This window comes from Convolutriloba macropyga, chromosome 9, assembly GCF_964194025.1.
Source record: "Convolutriloba macropyga chromosome 9, txConMacr16.3, whole genome shotgun sequence".
In the NCBI taxonomy this organism is placed as follows: Eukaryota; Metazoa; Xenacoelomorpha; order Acoela; family Convolutidae; genus Convolutriloba; species Convolutriloba macropyga.
In genome coordinates, this window is record NC_134476.1 from 8,224,759 (window position 1) to 8,246,323 (window position 21,565).

Genomic DNA, 21,565 nt, shown 5'->3' on the forward strand with positions numbered 1-21,565 from the left:
CTTCCAACTACATCATGACCCCGACATTGAGCTTAAATCACTGGGGTTAGTGTTGAAACATCATTCTAATCTACGGAAACTGCTGAAAAAGGACAGGGGGAAAAGGAAACTCTGCAAAAAACAACGAGAGGCAAAGAAAAAGTGAATGCTCAGTAGTAAGTGATAACATCTTTTGATCTTTCACAAACCTTCAGCTATGCTTAAACTGCCAAGATGTTGGTTGAGAAAAATTCTACCAAAAAGGGACTGTTGGAAACCATACGTGGACTATGAAAACAATGTTTGTAAGTATGAAAGTAGCAGTTGCAGAATAAATTTACCTAAAACTTGCCTTAGCACAGATATAATACAGGAAATTCTGAAATTTCGTGTTCAAAAAACAAATGATTTTTTTGGGATCAAGCGGTGCATAGGTTTCAACTAAAATTGCTAAGGTCGGAAATATCCACAGCAGCTGACACGTATCATAAATGTGATCAAAAGCGTGCTGCTAGTCGAAAAGTTCTCCCTAGGATTCCAGATAAACATCTTTTGCCCTCCGCAATTTTTGTTTTGCTCAACTGAGTTCGCAACCATGTAGTTAGTTCTGAACAAAGACTGCAGGGAAAACTTGCCAATCTTTCGGAAAGGCAAGACAAGCCGCTAAGATTGTCTAATGAGAAGACTGTAGTGGTTCTAGATAATATCATTTTGCCGGGATTCGTCACAGAATTTTGCTCGTTTTTGGTCCAAAGCATCCAATGAGGGATAAGTTTGAAAAATTGCATTTCTTGGCGGTTATAGACAGTTTGATAAGAAATCTGCGCGAGAACAATGTACCAGGTGAAAAGTTGTTCAAAATTGAAGAGGTAGCAAAATGGTACTCAAAAAACCTCAGAAAAACACATTCAGACAGAGCATTAGCAAAAGTGAAAAAAAATCTGCGTGACAACAATCAGATTAATGTTCCTTTTAATGAGGGTGTAGGTTTCCGTGTTATGAAGAAAAGCACGTACGCAGAAAAACTGTAAAAAGTATCGGATTGCAAACAGTTCAGAAAACTTGAAAAGAGTTGTGATAATATCGTAATGAAAAATAAAAAAGAACTAAACAAAGAACTTTTGGATATGAGGAAAAAAGGGAAGATACCGGTTAAAGTTTACGAAGCTTTAAGGTCCACTGGAGCACAACCTGCAAGGTTGTATTGATTAGCTAACTAAAGTACACAAAAAAGAAACCCCTCTGAGACCTATTCTCTCTATCCCGGGAAGTTGTTAACATAAACTTAACAAGTTTCTAACACGCTTTTTCCAAAGATTGAAGGAGAAAACATAGAAACTGACACCAATGACGCACGAAAGACTCTGGAGCAAATAAAACTGGAAAAAGACGAACAAATCCTCTCATTAGATTTAAAAAGTTTATACATCAACGTTCCCGTAAAGGAATCCATTAATATTGCCCTGCGATCGCTGTGTGCTAAGGACGATACACCAGACATACCTAGAACAACAATGAAACGTCTGTTCGAATTAGCCCTCACCAAGGTCCATTTCAATTGCAATGAAATTTGGTACTGTCAGAAAAAGGGGTTGGCAATGGGTGCGTCCTTGGAAGTGATTTGGCTAACCTTTGAATGAAATCGTGAGAACCACAATTGAAATTACTGAAACCTAAATGTAAAACCAACACACAATCTAGCACTTGTTGCAAATGCAATCACCGTTTGACAGCACGTTCCAGGGGTGTTGAGTGTGAACTTTGCAATAGATGATTCCAAGCAACATTTCAGCAAATCAGTAACACAGAATATTAGAGCATGGAAAACCAGTTCTGGATATGCTGATTCTGCCGTGAAAATAATCAGACTAACATTAACCGTCCCTCCGAATTTAAATTTTTTCGAAGACATGTCGACGATATTGTGAGAACAGTTAGAGGCAACACAAAAAAGCTGTTATATGCGGTCAATAATCTCCATCCAAATCTCCAATTTACATTAGAAACAACAGATGATAAAAACAGTTTACCCTTTCTGGACATGTCAATTAACGTACAATCAGAGGGGACAATTTTTTCACCAAAAACCATCAAACACTGGAACAATTCTGAACTATCGTAGCTGTGCACCCCTACAACTTAAGAAAAGCATAATACAGGGAACAATACACCGCCTGTTCCGAGCCACCAGCAATTGGGAAGCGTTCCATGAAGCATTGACAATAAATGAAGGATTTTGTGTACGTAATCAAAATCCTAGGCATTGGGTAGGTAATATTGACAAGGATACAATTAACCAGCTGCGAAAGAAACAACAAAGAAAAGGACATAGACTTAACTCGGTTGTAGCCGTAAAAGAACAGAAAAAATTTGAGAAACAACAATTTGTATTACAGTACCGAGGCAACATCTCTAATGAATTTGTAAAGAATCTGACCCTAATTCATCCTGTACAGACAATTTTCACCACTCGGAAACTTAAGAGCTGTTTACTTAGCCTTAAGCCGTCTTTGATAAGGATCTCAAATCCCACGTGGTTTATCAACTCAATTGTAATGGATGCAAATCCATTTATATAAGGCAGACATGCCGACGTATTACCACAATGGCTGCAGACCATGCCAAGGTGGACTCTACATGCAATCGAGTGCAACGGAGATAAAACAGCTTTCCAGTGCAAGATATTAGACCAACGCTACAACCAATCTAAATTAAGGACACTAGAGGCGCTCTGTATAAGCACACTGAAACCAGCCGTCAACACGCACGACGAATACCGAACACGAGAATTGACACTGAAAGCTTACCTTGGAGAAGAAAATCCAACTTGAAAGAAAGACACGTTATGAAACAAAAATTTCAACTTTACAATTGAACAAAACCATAGTAAGTTTGAAGCAATATATGTAGGTTTTGTAATAAAAAACATGTCGACATGCATCTGCTACATCAAATCGAAAAAGTATAATTACTCAGATGTAAAATTTTGTAGATACCACTGTAAATATGTAAAAATTCGTTTTAAATTTCCTTGAATGAGTTATTATAGTGATTTGCATTTTATGTTCTGGCTTTTCATTTAAGCATTTTGTATTGTTTATAACCTGTCGATGGACTCAGAATTCGAAAATATTCGTAAGAAAGTTTTAAATTGACAATCCTTTTTCAAATTTTTATCTGATGGTTTTTGATACCATGTGCAAAAAATTATGCCCTCCGGTTGTACGTTAATTGACTTGTCCAGAAATGGCAAACTTTTTGTCATACGTTGTTTCTGATGTAAATTGAAGATTTGGATGGAGGATATTGACCGCATCGAACAGCTCTTTTGTGTCGTCTCTAACTTTTCTCACAATATCATCGACATCTTAGAATAACTTCTGTTTCGGACGAATGGTTAATGTCAGTCTTATCATTTTCACGGCAGAATGAGCACATCCAAAAACTGGTTTTCCATGCTATCATATTCTGCGTACTGATTTGCTGACATTCTATGTGGAACCATCTTTTAAAAGATCTATTTCACAATCAACACCCGTGGAACGTGCTGTCACACAGTGTTCGCAATTGCGACAAGTGATAAATTGTGTGTTTGTTTTACATGTAGGTGTCTGCTATTTCAATTTTACGATTCACACGATTTGATTCAAAGGTTAGCCAAATCACTGCCAAGGACGCACCCATTACCAACTCGTCTTTTTGACAGTACCAACTTTCATTGCATTTGAAATGGACGTTTGTGAGGGCTAATACAAGCAGACGTTTCAATGTTGTTCTAGGTATGTCTTGTTTATTTGGCTCCTCTTGGTCTTTTTTGCCATTTTTCGTCCGTTGATTTTGACTATTCTTGTTCAAAACCGGGGTGAATTCTGGATGGCATTAAGTTATTCAGCTGCTTTCTTATCGCTCAACAAGTCTTTAGTGTACAATTCACCGAAGCTGTTGTGAAGACGTAAAATCATGGTGTTCATTGCGTGGTAGACCCCACCGCGAAGTTATGGAAGGATGGTTTAAACCGTTACGCAGTGTTATGTACATGATCATTTTATCATTGAGAGCGTGTCGTCCGACGTTAGTCAATTGTTTTTTTTTTCAGTTGCTTTGTGCATAACAAATTAATTGCAAGATAGATGCGCAGTTAGAAATGTCGGGATCTTGGGATTCTGATGATGATGAGAACCCTTCTAACATAGGCCTCTCATTTAGGGTGCCAGCAATGAAAAAAGTGTCTCCACTTGCGTCGCTTTTGTCCCATCCAGAAACGGAAGAAATTTCAGACCTAAAGAAACCCATAAATCACAATGAAGATAAATTTTCTGTACCTATTCAAAACGTTAATCAGTTTTTCAAGGAAGTCTTGACGGAGTCAAACCAAGAAGTACAACTTGATGAATGGGGCGATGTAATATATTCTTCGCAGATTAGCAAAAACAGCTCCTCGTTTAAACCTTTAGAAATTCAAACACATTCAGGAAAGCTTTCCGAAAGCTCTAAAGATGAAAAAATGTGCCAGACTGTTTTGACTTTCCATTGTTTTGCATCTGATGATAACTCAAATATTTTATCAGCTTCTTGGACAACGGATATCGACAGATCTTATGAGAAAACTCTTGGTCGAGTTTCAAGAAGTCAAAATACGATAACATATAAAATTCCAAAGGAAGCGCTCAAATTTTAATATTCTGGAAAATTTGGTTCTTTTTAAAGACTTGTGTGTTGATTGTCACCCTCATCTGTCCTGGTGCTAGGACAATAGATCGAAAATAAAGTTACTCAAGTTGCGTATTGGGCAATCTGATGTAAGCCCTTTTTCATTATACAGCGCTGAGGCGTGACCATTGCTCGCGAGTGTAATTTTATGCCAGCTCGAAAATAAACCTCATTTCAGCCAATGAGAATAGAGATTAATTTCGGTCTATTGTCCTAATTTTTCTGATTTCCATCTATTGTCCTAATTTTTCTGATTTCCTGATTTCCATCTATTGTCCTTTCGATCTATTGCCCGGTCACCATATGTCCTATCTTTATCTTACGTAGTTAGTCGGGCTGATTTTTCAAGCTGTTAAATTGTGTTATAATTAAATGATTGTTGTTTTACTGCCGTTATATGCAACATATGTCGTTAGATGCAACTTAGATGCAATAAATAATAAACTTGCAATGCGAATGTTTTCAGCTCAATTTCGATGGTGAATAGGTCTGTTGGCTAGCTACTTATTGCAAGTTTAAAATGTATAACTAGCATTGTTTTCAGGCTGCTTGAAATGAAAAAGATCACTAACTTGTCACTTTTTATCGCTGCTGTTCATGCCTGGGGTTAGCTATCTTAGAATTAAAAATAAATTTATTTAAAGTGAATAAATTTAATAGCATACTTTTAATTGTTATAGCCTGTTTAATTGTCGCCGAAATAGATCAAATCTCAAATGAGACTATTAGACAAAAGCTCACCAGAGAAGATTCGAAAGCTAATCTAATAAACGAAGAAGATGACTTCACCAATTCTTCCGAATATATTGAAATTGAAGGTCGCAAGATCCCTAAATCGGACATTGAACAAATCAATTTTGGCGAATACTTCACAAATTTAACAAAACCAAATATTGAAATAAACTATTCTCTGATTCATTCAGAGTTTGGCAATGAATCCGAACTGGAAACGCCGGATGCTGCTCGTGAAAAACTAATGAAGGTGAACCCAAATCTTGTGAATTTTATTGAAAAAGTGATGAAAATTCGTGAACAAAACTCCGGCTATGTCAGCGATTTTTTCGCAAATACGTGGAAAGTTTACGAAGAAAATGAAACAGAGGATGACCTTTCTGATATTTGTTTATTTTCGCCTAATGGTGCTTGTCATGTACACGTTTCAAACAAGTGCAAAGTTGTGACGTATGAGTCTTTGTTTAACCCCAAACTATCCCAAAATAACAGTTGCCGATTGCATGAGAAATATATTTACCACAGAAATACAAATCAAGGGATCAATTTTGCGACTGGCTTGACGAAGATGCCCACATTTAACCAGTTCAACCATACGAGCATGCGAGTACGTTATAAATGCGATTTGAATACTAATATCTTTCCAGCAAATCAATCGGGAATTGTGAAGTCACTGACGCCTGAGCAGTTTGTGAAGCTGATAAATGGGTCTAGATCGTGTATTCTGGCTATGTTTTACAGCCCGTATTGTGTGTTCTCTGTCAAGTTTGCCCCTCATGTGAACGCACTAGCCAGGAACTTTCCGGCTATTCATGTGGTGGCCGTCAACGCGTTACTTAATAAGCAGTAAGTTGGATGAATCTAAATCATTGTCTTAAATCCTGTTGTGTTACACAGGATCATCCTTCTAATTGGTTTCTAGCCCAATTTAATGCTTCTTGATTTTTTGTGGCTGGGTGCAATCACCCTTTTTTGTTGAGCAGAATTAACACATTCGGACAGTCTAAAGTCTCAGATTTTGGTTAAGAGCAATAAGTATAGCTCAAAAGACTACTAAATGATTGTTCCTGACTTGTTCCTCTTTGGCAATGATAATAATATTTCATGCTCGATGGCATGACTGCTAAAATTGAAATGAAGTTTTCCTCGGATTTGTGCTTTTGCGTTATTTTTTTTTCAACTGAAGTCTTAAGCCTGCATTGCTTCGCCGCCGTATTTAAGCGCCTGTTTCGCGTCGTATTTTTTATTAATAGCCGCACAGCGATAGCTGGGGCTATTATTGGCCTTCTCTTGGTTTTTTACAATTCAAAGAATTTGAATTGTATTGGGGCGCTGTCTTTTTTTTTTTTTTTTTAAGATCTGTTCACACATTTTCATGATTTTTGAAGTCAAATTGGAGTAGTGATTTTGGTCACGCCGAAACAGGAAATGGAGCGAAAAAGCGAGTGGTTCTGCGGCGTGAATTTTTTTCGCTCTAATTTTAAAGTAGAGTGAGAAAATGGTGTTTGAACAAAAATTCGGTTTCTCGGTAGTGGTTTTTTGTTCACATGCGGCAATTTCACTCTGATTTTTACTGTTTTTTCGATTTTTTGGATCGAATTTTTTCTCAATGGTTTTCCCAATCCATTCAAAGCTCATTCTAGGCCTAGTTTTTTTGTGTGAATTAAATTTCATTTCTCGTTAGTGGTTTTTTTGTTCACATGCGGCATTTTCACATTGATTTTCTGTTATTTTTTCTTATTTTTTATCAGATTTTTTTTAAAAATGGTTTTCTCAATTCACTCTTAGTCCATTCTAGGTCTGGTTTTCTGCTTAGTCAATGAAAATTCTTTGAATTGTACGTCAAGACTTGTCCTGCTATGTTTTTTTATTTCGTCGTCATGATTTTTGTTACGACCATATGACGTCACAGCCACTTTTTGTTCATTTGTTCATGCAATTTCAACTGAATTGCATGTGTGACGTCATTTTTCGCTCTTAGTGGAGCGAGTTCTTTTGTTCATGCGCGTGATTAAATTTTTGGTCACACTTGACTTACCTCACTCTCAAAAATGACTTCCTCACTTTGAAATTGACTTTTATTTACTTTAATTCAAAGAGATAAGGTCAAATGGGTGTGTGTCACTCTAAATGAAGGTTATTTGAGAGCAGCTAATAGAGGCAGCAATAACTTTACAGATTTTTAATCAAAATATAACAGATCAGCCTTCAATGAAAAGACGAATTTTTTTGGTCTGTCTTTTTTACTGTTTTTTTTTTAGACTGCCGATCTACGAATCTATTGCGGCTATTTTCTGGCAATCTGCCAGCTATGTTCAAAAATGGGGGTAGAATCGTAGCGTTCTTGATACGAAAGTGGTTTGGATGACCTTATTCGGTTGTACCTTTTTGACGTGTGATAACTTGCTCTCAAACGAAGTTTGTAGCAATTATTGTAAACGTGTTAGCCATTTTTATGGAAAATTTTTGCTTGACCGTTTTGACTTTTCGAGTGACTTTTACGACCTTTTCGTTTTGCGTGATCTAAATTTCTCTCTGATTCGCTAGTGTCAGCAGCTGAAAGCAAGTGGCGGCATTTCACTATTAAATTTCAAATGAAAAGTGCGACGAAATGTAATTTTTTTCCACTTTAAACTTATTAGTGGTTATAGTGGTATATAATAACCTCTAATGACGTAATTTGAAGCCCCTTAGTGAATTTAGTCCCCCCAATGAAACAGGCTGCAATGGATTAGAGTTACCGCCAGTTGTTCGAGAGCAAGTCTGTCCACCACTCAGGATCTATGCAATAGTTCCCGTCGGATGACAGTCCTTGACATATTTTTTTGTTCTGACTCTGACATTCGCTCTGCTACAAGGAAGTGAATGTATGCTGGGCGTCTGTTACTCATTGCCCCATCATGAATTGCAGTTCCTAACTTTTAATTTTTGCGCATTTTTACTATTTCACTATTTTTAATTTGAACTGATGGAAAATTTTGAATCAACTGTTTAATTGTTCTCGCGTGAAGTTTCAAGCAATTCTTATTTTATACAAAATTTTTGCTGGATCGCTTTGCTTTTGTTCTAGAACATTCTTTTACTTTTTGAGTGACTTTTTCACGGTGGACTTCCTCATTTTTGAATGATATCAATTGCTTGATAAATGCGATTGTGAGTCATGAAGTAGCAAAAGCAGTATAGCTTAGTGGTTTAGATGTAAGACTCTGTAGGTAAAGTGTTCGAAACCCAGTGAGGTGTGATTTTCTTGTTTTCAGCGCCATAAAATGTTTCTCTGCTACATCGCCTCTAAATTAAACTGCCTGCCACCTGTCGTTCGAGAACAATTCATCCGACGTTAATCTAACCAGTTGATGTTTATTTATTCTAGAATTTTTTATTTTTTAATTGCTTATTTAAGTAATTTTTAAAACAAATTCTCAGTTTAGACTGTTATATGTAGTAAATACTGAATCAATTTTTGGATCTATTCTGTTCCCCCCCCCCCCCCCCCCAGTGCTTTTATGACCCCCAGTAACAAATTATAGGTTGTTATATAGCACGTTACTATGCAAGAAAATAGCACATGTGCCTGGGGTCATCAAAAATTTATGCTCACTAAGAGGGGGGGGGGGGGCAAACAGAATAGATCCCAATTTTTGTCCTATCGTGTTTTCACTTGATCCATTTCAGCCTAGATGCTCGCATTGGTGTAGTTGGCACTCCCTCTCTCCTCTTTCTTTACAATGACCAGACGATTGGAAGATATTCTGCCTCCGACTTCCAAACTATGTCTCAGCTCATGTCCAATCTCACAGGTAAGGTCAATATCATTCAATCAGATTCTATTCGCGTGAAAACTGGAATTTTCATACAGTAGTAGTAGGATGCGAGAGTTAAGTAATTTTTCGATCTTTTCCGTTTGTGCCCCCACCCCACCATCTTTGTGGGTGCATATTATTTGCACCCCCAGACACACGTGTCATACTTTTACATAACGATTTACTATGTAATGGAACGTGCTCTGTAACGGGGGGGGGGGGGCACACGGAAAAGTTTTGTCTCACGACTATTGAAAACTGTGCCTTGTTTTATTGGATTATATTGAATAGGTGGGCAGGATTTTCCTGTTTTTTTTTTCTAATCTTTTCCCTTTCACTGCGCCTTTCTGTAGTGGTCTCATTTTAACTGCTTATAGTTACGAGATAGAGCTATTTATTTCTGCATGCGAAGTAGACTTCTGTTTTTCTGAGCTCCTTTTGTGATTTTTTTGCCCCTAGCGAATTTGGTCTACCAGCGACTCCTCTGCATAAAGCAAGCTCTAACAAATTAGAGACCCACCTGAGTCAGTTATTTTTTTTTACCTGTCATTGCTTGCTCTGCTAAAGTTTTCTCAACCCACTATGCGCTGCCGTCTAGAAATGATTGTGTCGCAATAACTCTATCTCTATTTATCTAAATTGATCACATTTACGATGTGTATTAGTAGTGGAGCTCAAAGATCTAATCTTGAGGTAGACGCAAATCTTTTTTTCTTTTGAGGTGGGTGCAAACCTTTTGAGCAATTATTCAGACAAGTGTTCGTTTTTGTTCTGGATATTTTGCTTAGTCTAGCTCCATAACTGTACTGTCATCAAAACGGCTGCGAACACAAATTGTTCTTCTGATCTGCGCTCTATTTGTCAGAGATGTTGAATCGTTTGCTAAGCGAACTGGAAGAGAGCGATCGTGACTTTGGGCTAACGAACATTACTGTGCCTCTTTGATGAGATTTTAATGCGATTCAATTATGTCTTTATTGGAATGTTAATTTCTTCTCATAGTTACTGCAGACCATCATCGACGCTAAAACAAGCATTTGATTGATAAAACTGATTGCCAAGACCAAAATTTATTATATACATCCTGTGTATTTACTGTAAATGAAATCTAGTGTCTTTTGTTATCTTCAGGCCTGACCCCGGGATCTAAACTGGACCTGATACCCGAAGACTACGAAGACGGCGCCTTGCCGGTTCGAATGGCACCCCACATTGACATTGCAGCTGTGACCTCTACAATAGTCTGTATCTCGTTCCTCTGCGCCCTTCTAATCCAGTTTACTTCTGTCGGATTTTTCATGTGGATCAAATTCAAAGATGTCATGTGCGAGATTCCGATAGTCCAGTTTTTTATGGAGTAAAGAGCGATCTGTGGAGAGTACAGTTTTATGTTTGGCTTCGACTGTGTTCGCCATTGTGGCTCCGTCATGAAGAGATTGAGAGTTCTGTTTCCTTTTCCGCAGTAGAATATAGTCGTGTATAATAAACATTACACTCTTATTATAGTATGAATTAATTTTAATGGCTATGCTGCCTTATATTTGAATTTGAAAATGAGTCTGTCAAACATGGCTGTGAAAACAATAAAGTTGTTCAGGTGGAGGGAACAGTTTCGATCCTGAAAGAATAAATAACTTTTCGAAGCAGAAGATATTTTGCAAATCTTATGCAAGAAGCAACTTTGTTTTTGGTACTTGTGAAAAACTGACTGCGCAAATTATGATGCAATTCATATAAATTAGAGTAATTTTATTGTAGTTTATTGTTCACTGAAAGACGTTTTTGAGAGAAAAAGAGCCACTTTGAGGGTGAGATTCGGTAGCATACATTTTAGAACATGTTGGATCTTGTATTTTTTGGCTCAGTTCAATCATGTCCAACTAAGAATATGCGCATCTGTAAGAATTATCATATTTCGCTTCTATTTTTGTCACCTCAGTGCGTATGAAATTATAGTTTTAAGTACCCTACCGATTTCAGGAGTGAATTACGCTATACATAAAACTATTCAAGGCATTATTGTAAATTCAAAACTGATTGGCCAAAGGAAGTTTTTAGACAAATTTTTCAAAGGGCACCGAAAAATAAAGATTGGTTTAAGTTGAAGTAACAATAAGTACAATTGCTGTTCAATATATAACTGCAATTTCAGAGCAGTCAAAATAAAAATATGTTTCAAAAACAAAGAATAAAACAGATCATATCAAAAACGATAATATAAGAATCAAAAGTAAATCAACAATTAATTCAACAGCTAAAGCTCCTTAGTTTTTACAGCTGCGAAGCTGTAAGCTGAGCGGAGCTGTATTGCGGTCGTCTTGTTTTTTTTTACAATTTAAAGAATTTGAATTGTAATGAGGCGCTGCCTTTTTTTAAATATCTGTTCACACATTTTCATGATTTTTGAAATCAAATTGGAGTATCGATTTTGGTCACGCCGAAACGGAGTGCTCTTGTGGTGTGGAGCGAAAAAACGAGTGGTTTTGCGGTGTGAATTTTTTCACTCTAATTTTAAAGTAGAGCGAAAAACGGTGTTAGAACAAAAATTCATTTTCTGGCTAGTGGTTTTTTGTTCACATGCGGCAATTTCACTTCAATTTTTACTGTTTTTTTCAATTTTTTGGATCGAATTTTTTTCTAAATGGTTTTCCCAATCCATTTATAGTTCATTATAGACCTAGTTTTTTTGGTTTGAATCAATTTTTGCTTTCTCGCTAGTGATTTTTGTTCTCATGCGGCAATTTCACTTCGATTTTCTTTTTTCGATTTTTTGGATCGAATTTTTTTTCTAAATGGTTTTCCCAATCCATTTATAGTTCATTATAGACCTAGTTTTTTTGGTTTGAATCAATTTTTGCTTTCTCGCTAGTGATTTTTGTTCTCATGCGGCAATTTCACTTCGATTTTCTTTTTTCGATTTTTTGTATCGAATTTTTTTCTAAATGGTTTTCCCAATTTATAGTTCTTTCTAGGCCTAGTTTATTGTTTGAACCAAATTTTGCTTTCTCGCTAGTGGTTTTTTCACATGAGACAGTTTGACATTGATTTTCAGTTTTTTTGAATGATTTTTTTTGGAAATGGTTTTCCCAATTCACTCATGGTCCGTTCTAGGTGTAGTATTGTTTAGTCAATGAAAATTCTTTGAATTGTACGTCAGAACTTGTCCTGCTATGTTTTTTTGTTTCGTCGTCTGACGATTTCACACAGCAAAGCTGAAAGTCAAATTTTCTGAATGACTACTTGCTCTCACTAACGGTGTTTGCGAGCGTGACGTCATTTCTCATTCTCTCACTAGCAAAGGTTTTAAGATCATTTGCTTGTTTAGATTTTGAGGATACGTGATTTACAGACTCAATAAAATTACTTGTGCACTTTAAATCTTAAGTGAAGGTCCCTCATAAGAGGTTTCTGCGGAATGAATTTTTAACAAGCTTTAGTTTACCGCTGAAGGTTTTTCACCTAGCTTTCTGAGCGGCGTCGATTTTCAATTTAGATCTGTATCTGTTTCTATCTCAATTATACGGCACGCAAGTCTATTCTTTCGCAGCAATTCCGACAATCTGCCGGCTATGTTTAGCTTTTTTAATGAACCAAGTTTACGTAAGTTGTTTTTCAGCCATTGAACAACAGATCATTTTATTCGATAGTTTTATTTTAAGCAGAATTCATAACTCTTAAATTACGGACCATTTTGGCATCATCGTAGAAACAGCACGCCGAGCCAGTTTGCTAGAAAGCTGTGGTGTGAATTGCAGAATTTCACGCAACTGAAAAGAAAATAGAAAGGAAACTACTGTTACAAAAAGCTAAGAGAAATTGGTCATTTCTATATTTTAACGGGTCATTGTGCATTATAAGAGATGCTAGAGAATGGAATCAGATTTTGGCGAAACTACTTGAAGTTCTGACGAACAAAAAAATTTTGATCAAAAACGTTTAAGAACGATTAATCATCAATTCAGTCAAGAAGCAGTGCTCTTAACAACTTTGGATTATATTCTTGAAAACTAAAACGACAAATGGAAAGTCCTGTTTAATTGCAATGCCAGTAAGAGCATAGGAATTAGTTGAGAGAAAAAATGACTCAAAAACATTTCAAAATGATTCAAATAAGGAGAATGATGAAAACAAAAATCTTTTTTAAAACAGCTTTTTAAAAAAAAACAGAACCGAAGCAGTCACCAAGAAATAAGTGATCGCAATTTAGCGACTAATTTGATATAAGTAGTAGAGTTGCAACCAAAATCCAATGTTATGAAACAACACAAATAATTGGGAAAATTCATTTTCAATTAGAAGGCTCTTATGAAGACAGATTAATACTGTTTAAAATAGTTTTAAATTATTTACATGTTTTTATGGCCCATTTGCATATTTATCGCTGTTTCAAACATTTGCTAGCTCTTTGTACTGAAACAAACCAACATAAACCCTGCTAATAGGAATATAAAGGTTAGTGCTTGAAAAACCTGTCTATTTCTTGGATTACCTTGAAAATGAAGAATTTAGTCCAACTTGTTTTCGGCCTCGCTTAACTGTATTCTATCATTATCAACCACAGCTTAGTTTTCTCCAGTACTTGTTGGATAATGCCTTACCGGTCCAAAACTTTGCCAGACAGATTATCATTTCTTACACAATTTTAATTCCAACTTCATCAGTTTTCACGCAAGAAAATTCTTTCAAGGCATTGAGATTGTCTTAAGAGTTCGGGTTATGTAATCCTATAAGATGTTACACAATAAACATCCCGGAGTCTGTAAGCTTTTCAACAATTTGTCAATTTGAAATCTCTAGGCAATAACAGCACTATATTAAAGTTAACACCTACCATTAGAGAGCTTCTGAATTGAAACGTTGATTTCATAGCAAGACGAGATGAAGAGGCTCATCAATTCATTGTTTCAATTCATTGTACTAGGCACTTCCCTGTAACCCAGTTTGAGGCGGAGGATGTCGATATAGTGTCTAGCTCAACGGGAAAAATATAAATGAACCCGAATAACTCACGTTTCTAGGAGTGACGATTCTCGATACTATAACAGTGAGCTAATTAGAGCACCTCTATAGTGCAAGGCAGGCACGCAAAGAGGTAAGTTTTACTTTGACGAAGAAAAGTGCCAATATAAGCAAATGTTACAAGATTTCCTCCAGCTTATCAAATTTGGTTCCAAGATAAATAGCTCCTTTCATTATCAATAGAGTTTAAAACAATTATGCGGAGCAATTTTGAGTACATCTTAATGTCTTGGATATACTGATTTGCTCTCGAACGAAGTTTGAAACAATTATTGTGAACATGTGCGTCTTTTTTATGCAAAATTTTCGCCTGGCTGCTTTTGTTCGAGATTATTCTATCCAGTTCACTCCTCGAGTGACTTTCATTCTTGACTGCTTGATTTTTGCGGCATCTAAAATGCTCTTATTCGGAAATTATGTCTGTTGCTATATTAAAATATGTTGTGTGATAGTATTTGACAAGACCCTGATAGCCGAGTGGGTAATGCGTTCATCTATCATGCCAGAGGATGCGGTGAACAACTTCTTCCAAGATTGATCATTGGCAGTCATTAAAGTTTTCTAGGCTATAGCCCCCCCCCTCAAATTAAAATTTTTCCGACTGGTTCGAGAGCAGTTTATCCGACTTTAGTGGGCCTGTTTTCATATGAAATCAAAAATGTCGCATATGGGCTGCATCAACGCAGTACTTAATGTAATGCTTCTTATTTTCAAAACAAACTTTACGCAACGATCCTTTGAAAATTTTAGTTCAGAGAAATCAATCGAAGAACCAAGAGAGCTGAAAATGTGTATGTTTTTTTTATCAAGATATGATTTCTTAGGATGCTTGGAAATGAAGTATTCAATGAAGTAAGCAAACTAGATAGCTTAATTGTTATATTTTGAGTAAGTATTAACAGTTACCAGAAAACTAAGAGAAAACAATGGACGTGATTTCTCAGAAGGTAAAGCAAAGTGAGAAATGAAGTAAAGTTTTTTACAGAAAATTTTTCCCCATTGTTCATCGGATTGGCTTATTTTAATTTAAGCTGCTCTACTATTTTTGTTTTAAACTCAGCCACTGAACAAAAGTATTAATTTTGCTTTTCTCGGAGAAAACTAAAGGAAGAGCTATCTGTGGTTCTCTGTTTGTGTATTTTCCCGTTGTCAAATAGTGCTTTGTTTCTTATGTAAAATGTTTATATTGTTGAACTTTTTACGGTTGCTAGGAAATGAAACTAGAAATTTTAACTGAATTGAAGGAAACAAGTTGAATGCTTTACATAAATAATCACATAGTCTCTTTCCCTCTTTGGTTAAATATGATTAAAAAAGATACCCAATAAGCTTTGAAAAATTAGCTTTTAACTTAGTTTTTGGAGTCAAAGAAAAACAAAACGTGATTGAAAATAATTTGTCATTTGTGTTGTTTTGTCGTTTGTGAAAATTTAATGTAATTTTTTTTCTGGTTTTTAAATACTTAATTTGATCATAGATTAGTATATTCATCTTCAAAGAACGGGTCACTGGGCAAATATTGGAAAAGACTGCTGGAAGCTCTTAAAATGTACAAACAAGAGCAAAGGCAAAAATTATTCTAATTTCCAAGTTCATCCTTACTTTTAAAAAGATTTTCGCAACTGTAGTGTTCAATCCAAGTGATCGGCAAACACTAGCAATGTCTCAAAATTTGAATAAAAAATTTAAGCACTGGAAGCGGTTAGTGTAATTAATTACCCGATGCTCTGTGCCAGTCAAGTTGCGGAACTAAAGTAAAAAAATTGTTAAAGAGATTGAATTACAGGATTTTTAGTCTAACAAGTTTTTGGAAGTTGTGACTCCAAAACAAATACTCTCGAAAGACGGTGTGTAAAATCTTTTGGCAATTTCATTGTTTGTCACTTGACAGACAAAGTCATAAGTAAAATTAAAATCTGTCAATATTGTTTTTTGAATTCTATGGATGTAACTTTCCGCAATTATTCTGAAGAGACTGTGCAATATCCTTTTTGTTGCATTTCACGACATACTTGGTTATCTTAAGTCAATAAACACCCTGAAAAACCGAGAAATTAAAGAGCAGGAAAGGAAAACAAACATCATTATTGAAAAAAAAACAAACCAGTTGAATCCATCACAGCTGGCTAAAAGAAAAATTTAAACACGTGCAAGCAAGAAAACCCGTACAAAACTTCTAAACTCTCTAAAGTTTTGAAAAGTTTAGAAAATAACAAATAGGCAGGAAGCTACAAAAATAGACAAAAGCAGACCAAAATTGACTTGGTGGAAATTAAGATCTAAATAAAACAGCTTAAAGTTAACCACAATTCATGATTTCGCTAGAAGAACGAGATATGTTAACGGCAACCACTAATCATTCCGCAGACCGCAACAGCATCAAATTGCCAAATTGTAAAGAATACAAACAACTCTAAGAAGTGTTTGAAGCGCAAAAATTGAAAAACAAGGCTCAAACTTGTATCTTACTGTCTATCAAACTATTCACAGTTTCAAAAATTCTCTGAAATAATTTTTACTTGGGATGTATTAAGAATGTCAATATGGACAAAAATTTGAACAAAGATTTATAAAACTTACGTAATAATGCCGCATGAAAACAGTAATTTTTTCGCCCTGCAACATATTTATAATACTTCTTTTTTTGCTGTTCAAACTTGTTCCACAGCAAAAAATTTTATTGCCAATTGTAAAAAGGCACAATGAGACCGAAGAATCATAGCCTCCCTGTTTGGTTCGCGGCTAACAAAAACACGGATCCTGATTGCTCCAACTGCCATCGCTTATTGCGGCTACTCCTCGAAATCAAAAACAGACTTTGATCTATTTCGATATATTTCATAATTATGTCCTATTTAGTCCAAGACTTGTTCCGTTGTCAACAATCGTCATTGGGTTATATAGCATCACGTCGTGAAATCTGTAAGCTAATAATATTCATTTCTGACAAAGTGCCTCCTGCGTTGTGAAAGCATAACACAGCAGGAACGAAAAATATATTAACAGAGAAAAAACTGATTTTCGTTTCAGGTTTTGATACCATTTTATTAACATCCATTAATTTACAAAAGAACCATGTAATTTAAAAATGAGCAGATAAAATTTCACACACAAAATTTTACTGAAAGTGACGAAAATCCTAATTTGATTATGAGAACAAAGAATTATTTATAAAAGCAAGCTCTTTTGTAGATGGAAATCTGCTAGCAAACCTAACTTTTTAGCAAAGTCTTTTTAAATGAAATATATTTTGACACAGGTCCATGCTAATTTCACCAAAAATCGAAAATATCCCTGCAATCAAAATCATGTTAGCTTAAATGAAGTGAACTTTTTCAGTTTTATTGTTCTACAACTTTATAATGACGCTTCTTTGCAAATAGAAAAGCAAACAAATGTGCTCTGTAAGTGATTAATGAACTTTCCTTTTTTGAAGTCCTCCGCTCAAAATTTTTCACAGGCATGTATGTTTTGAATTCAGTGAATTACAATTGGTGAAACTAATCCCATAATCTGAGTGTAAGTAAGCCTTTTTGCTAAACCAAGTAATACGTATTCCATCATAAAATCCTTCATGTGATTAGAAAAACGTTGAAAGACTTTAGGTTCTTTCAAAAACAGTACTGGTGTGTTCAGTGTATGGATTTGATGTCTAGTTTTTTGTGTTATCTACATTATATTCATATTGAATCGATTCCGCTTTTTGTCAGTGTACTCATGTTAACGTCTAAGTTCAATTAAGAAAAGAATCAAGCATCATTTCCGGTGACCGCTTTTTATTGAATGTGATTATATATTACTGAGTTTGACTGAATGCTGGCTCCGAGTAGAAATCTACTTGATAAAAGACTAGATTCTGAGTCAAGAACCGAAGTATTCAATTTTTTTTCTAACGTTTAGTGATTAATGCAGTAGAAAGACTTGAATAATTTAGATAGAGCAGCGGTTACATAATAATATTTGCCAATTTTATCACCCTTATTCTTTCAACGCCTATGACTTAACCCCGATTTGTTAGCATCCTTCCTAGTTTAATGCCTCTAGCTTTCCACCCCGATTTTAAGCTTCCTCTAGCTGAGAATAACTAGATCGCAATCAATTCTAATGTCTTTTTAAAAGAGATTAAAATTAGGGCGAAATGGGTCAAATGTGAGTACAACATTTTCAAACTTCAATCATTTCAGCACGATTTCTATCTGATAATTAATGGCGCATAATTGTCAGAACAGCAAAGCTAAAGATCCGATTGTTAAAACCCAAATTATAACTATTAGCAAGGTATTTATCTCATTTATTCCCTTTTAGAGCAATTAAAAGAAATTGAAAAGTGGTTCGAAGTCTAAAACATTTATTGTTTTGTTGCACATTGCATCTTGAAATCACCTTTATAATCTCCGAATTTGTTCAAACTTGTTCCACAGCAAAATGTTTTTGCCAGTTTTAAAAAGGCACAATGAGTGCTCGCTGTTTGCCTCGCGGCTAACAAAAACACGGATCCTGATCGTTCCAATTGCCATCGCTTATTGCGGCTACTCCTCGAAATCAGAAACAGACTGATCTATTCTGATATATTTCTTATAGAAATTGATTTAAAAAAGACTAATTTCTTAATTATATCCTATTTAGTCCGAGACTTGTTCCGTTGTCAGCAATCGTCATTGGGTTATATAGCATCACGTCGTGAAATCTGTAAGCTAATAATATTCATTTCTGACAAAGTGCGTCCTGCGTTGTGAAAGCATAACAGAGCAGGAACGAAAGATATATATTATTAGAGAAAAAACTGATTTTCGTTTTAGATTTTGATACGATTTTAGTAACATCCATTAATTTACGAAAGAACCAAGTAAATTAAAAAGGGGCAGATAAAATCTTACACACAAAATTTGACTGAAAGTGAAAAAAATCTATTTGGATTATGAAAACAAAGATTTATTTATAAAAGCAAGCTCTTCTGTAGATACTTTTGAAGATGAAAATCTGGTAGCAAACCTAACTTTTTAGCAAAGTCTTTTTAAATGAAATAAATTTTGACGCAGGTCCATGCTAATTTCACCGAAAATTGAAATTATCCCTGCAATCAAAATCATGTTAGCTTAAATGAAGGGAACTTTTTCAGTTTTCTCGTTCTACAACTTTATATTGAGACGCTTCTTTGCAAAAAGAAAAGCAAACAAAGGTGCTCTGTAATTGATTAATGAACTTTTCTTTTTTGAAGTCCTCCCCTCAAAATTTTTCACAGGCAGGTATGTTGTGAATTCAGTGAATTACAATTGGTGAAACTAATCCCATAATCTGAGTGTAAGTAAGCCTTTTTGCTAAACCAAGTAATACGTATTCCATCATAAAATCCTTCATGTGATTAGAAAAACGTTGAAAGACTTTAGGTTCTTTCAAAAACAGTACTGGTGTGTTTATTGTACGGATTTGATGTCTAGTTTTTTGTGTTATCGACATTATATTCATACTGAATTCATTCCGTTTTTGTCAAAGTGCGCATGTTAACGTCTAAATTTAACAAAAAAATAATCAAGCATCAATTCCGGGGAACGCTTTGTGAGAGTTTTTTTGAGTCTGATTAGTTATTACTGAGTTTGATTCAATGCTGGCTCTGAGTAGAAATCTGCTGAATAAAAGACTAGATTCTGAGTCAAAACCGAAGTATTCAAATTTTTTCCCAAAATTTTAGTGATTAATGAATTAGAAAGACTTGAATAAACTATACAGAGCAGTGGTGACATAATAATGTTTGTCATTTTTTATCACCTATATTCTTTCAACCCCTGTGATCTTTCGCCGATTTGTTAGCACCCATGTCAAACCCCGCCATAGTTTAATGTTTTCCACCCCGATTCTAAGCTTTCTATAGTTGAGAAAAAATTAGATATCAATCAATTCCAATTAGATGTTTAGAGAGAGACTAAAAATGGGGTGAAAAGTGTCAACTGTAAATACAACATTTTTACACTTTAATCATTTCAGCGCGATTTCAATCTGTTAATTTTTGGCCCATAGTTTTCAGGAGAGCAAAGCTAAAGACCCGATTGTTAAAAGCCAAATAATACTTATTAGCGAGTTAGTTATTTCATCTAGCCGCGTTTAGAGCAATTAAAAAAGATCGAAAATTGGATCGAACTTTAAAACATTTATTGTTTTATTGCTCATTGCATATTGAAATCACCATGATAACTTCCGACTGTGCGCTTAAGATTCTTCCAAAGAAAAAAGAATTATTGGCTCTAGAAGGCTGCCCAGATTTCCTCAAAAATCTGGAATCAGAGCCAGGCAACCATAGAGGACATTAGAAGAGCAACTAAGACTGTTGAGAGCCTGCATTATATGATACAGGCCTTGTTTTGTGGATTCCAACCCAGAATTTGGCAACCTTTATCTTATTTGCAAAAAGACGCTGCCGTACTTATGTTGAAATTGTTGAATGCCTCGGCCGGTCGAAATTATCTCAAAAGAAAAAGTACAAGACCTTGAAAGGAATGGTTAAGAGTTTGATGGAGTTTTACAGGGACAAAACTGATAATCATTTTTTTATATCTGTTGCCAGTAATTCTTTGTTATGGATTTGAAATTCGTTTCTGCATTTTTGTGTTTCCGTGTTAACTTCTGTTTGAAATTGATCTTTTTTTTGAGATGGCGCCCTCCTTGCGTACTCATATAGTTTGATCGAAACCTCAAATCGTGACATAAAAGCATTTGATCCAGGGATTTTACCCTATGATGGGACCCCTACTTGGGAACAAAGTATTTCAATTTTCAGAACTGAAACTTGCACAGTATAGCTGCTAGCAAAATTATCAATATGGGTCTCCTTGAATTTTTTGTTAATCACGCGGTTATAAATAGTTATTAACTAATCATTTTATGCCTGCTCTTGAAATAGGCTTCAAATTTATCTTTTTGTTAGTTTTTGAGTTAGTTGAAGCTCATATTTGAAATAATTCGTTGAAAGTGCAACATAAATGAGAACATGTTCGTCGAATGGTTGTTTTCGATCGAGGACATTAGGCTAAAATTTCTGTTTTCATTTCTTTTTCAAACAAAAACAAGTTCAATGCCGCAACCTTGCAAGTCATTAACTTTGTGTTATTTAAGTTCTTTCAACTTTGGTTTTGCTTTAATGTTGCCGACAATTGGTGTTCAATTGATTTCGGGGTGAACAAATTGCGGGGTTAAATGACTGGGGGTAAATATATACGGTGTTAAATTACAAATGGGTTAAAAAAATTGAAGAGAAGTCGAAACAATTATATCAGTCCGCTGTTGCTCGGTAAAAATGTCTCAGAAGAAGTACAGGGACAAAAACTGATAAT

At 35.3% G+C, this 21,565-nt stretch overlaps 1 protein-coding gene across 1 annotated transcript; it reads left to right on the forward strand.

The window, feature by feature from the left end:
* The first annotated feature begins 3,861 nt into the window (after positions 1-3,861).
* LOC142345591 (uncharacterized) lies at positions 3,862-10,996 on the forward strand. The gene is made up of 5 exons (XM_075397714.1): positions 3,862-5,176; positions 5,234-5,295; positions 5,370-6,267; positions 9,094-9,218; positions 10,353-10,996. The coding sequence occupies exons 1-5, from the start codon at positions 5,166-5,168 to the stop codon at positions 10,580-10,582; spliced, it is 1,326 nt and encodes a 441-aa protein (XP_075253829.1). The 5' UTR covers positions 3,862-5,165; the 3' UTR covers positions 10,583-10,996.
* The last annotated feature ends 10,569 nt before the right edge of the window (positions 10,997-21,565 follow it).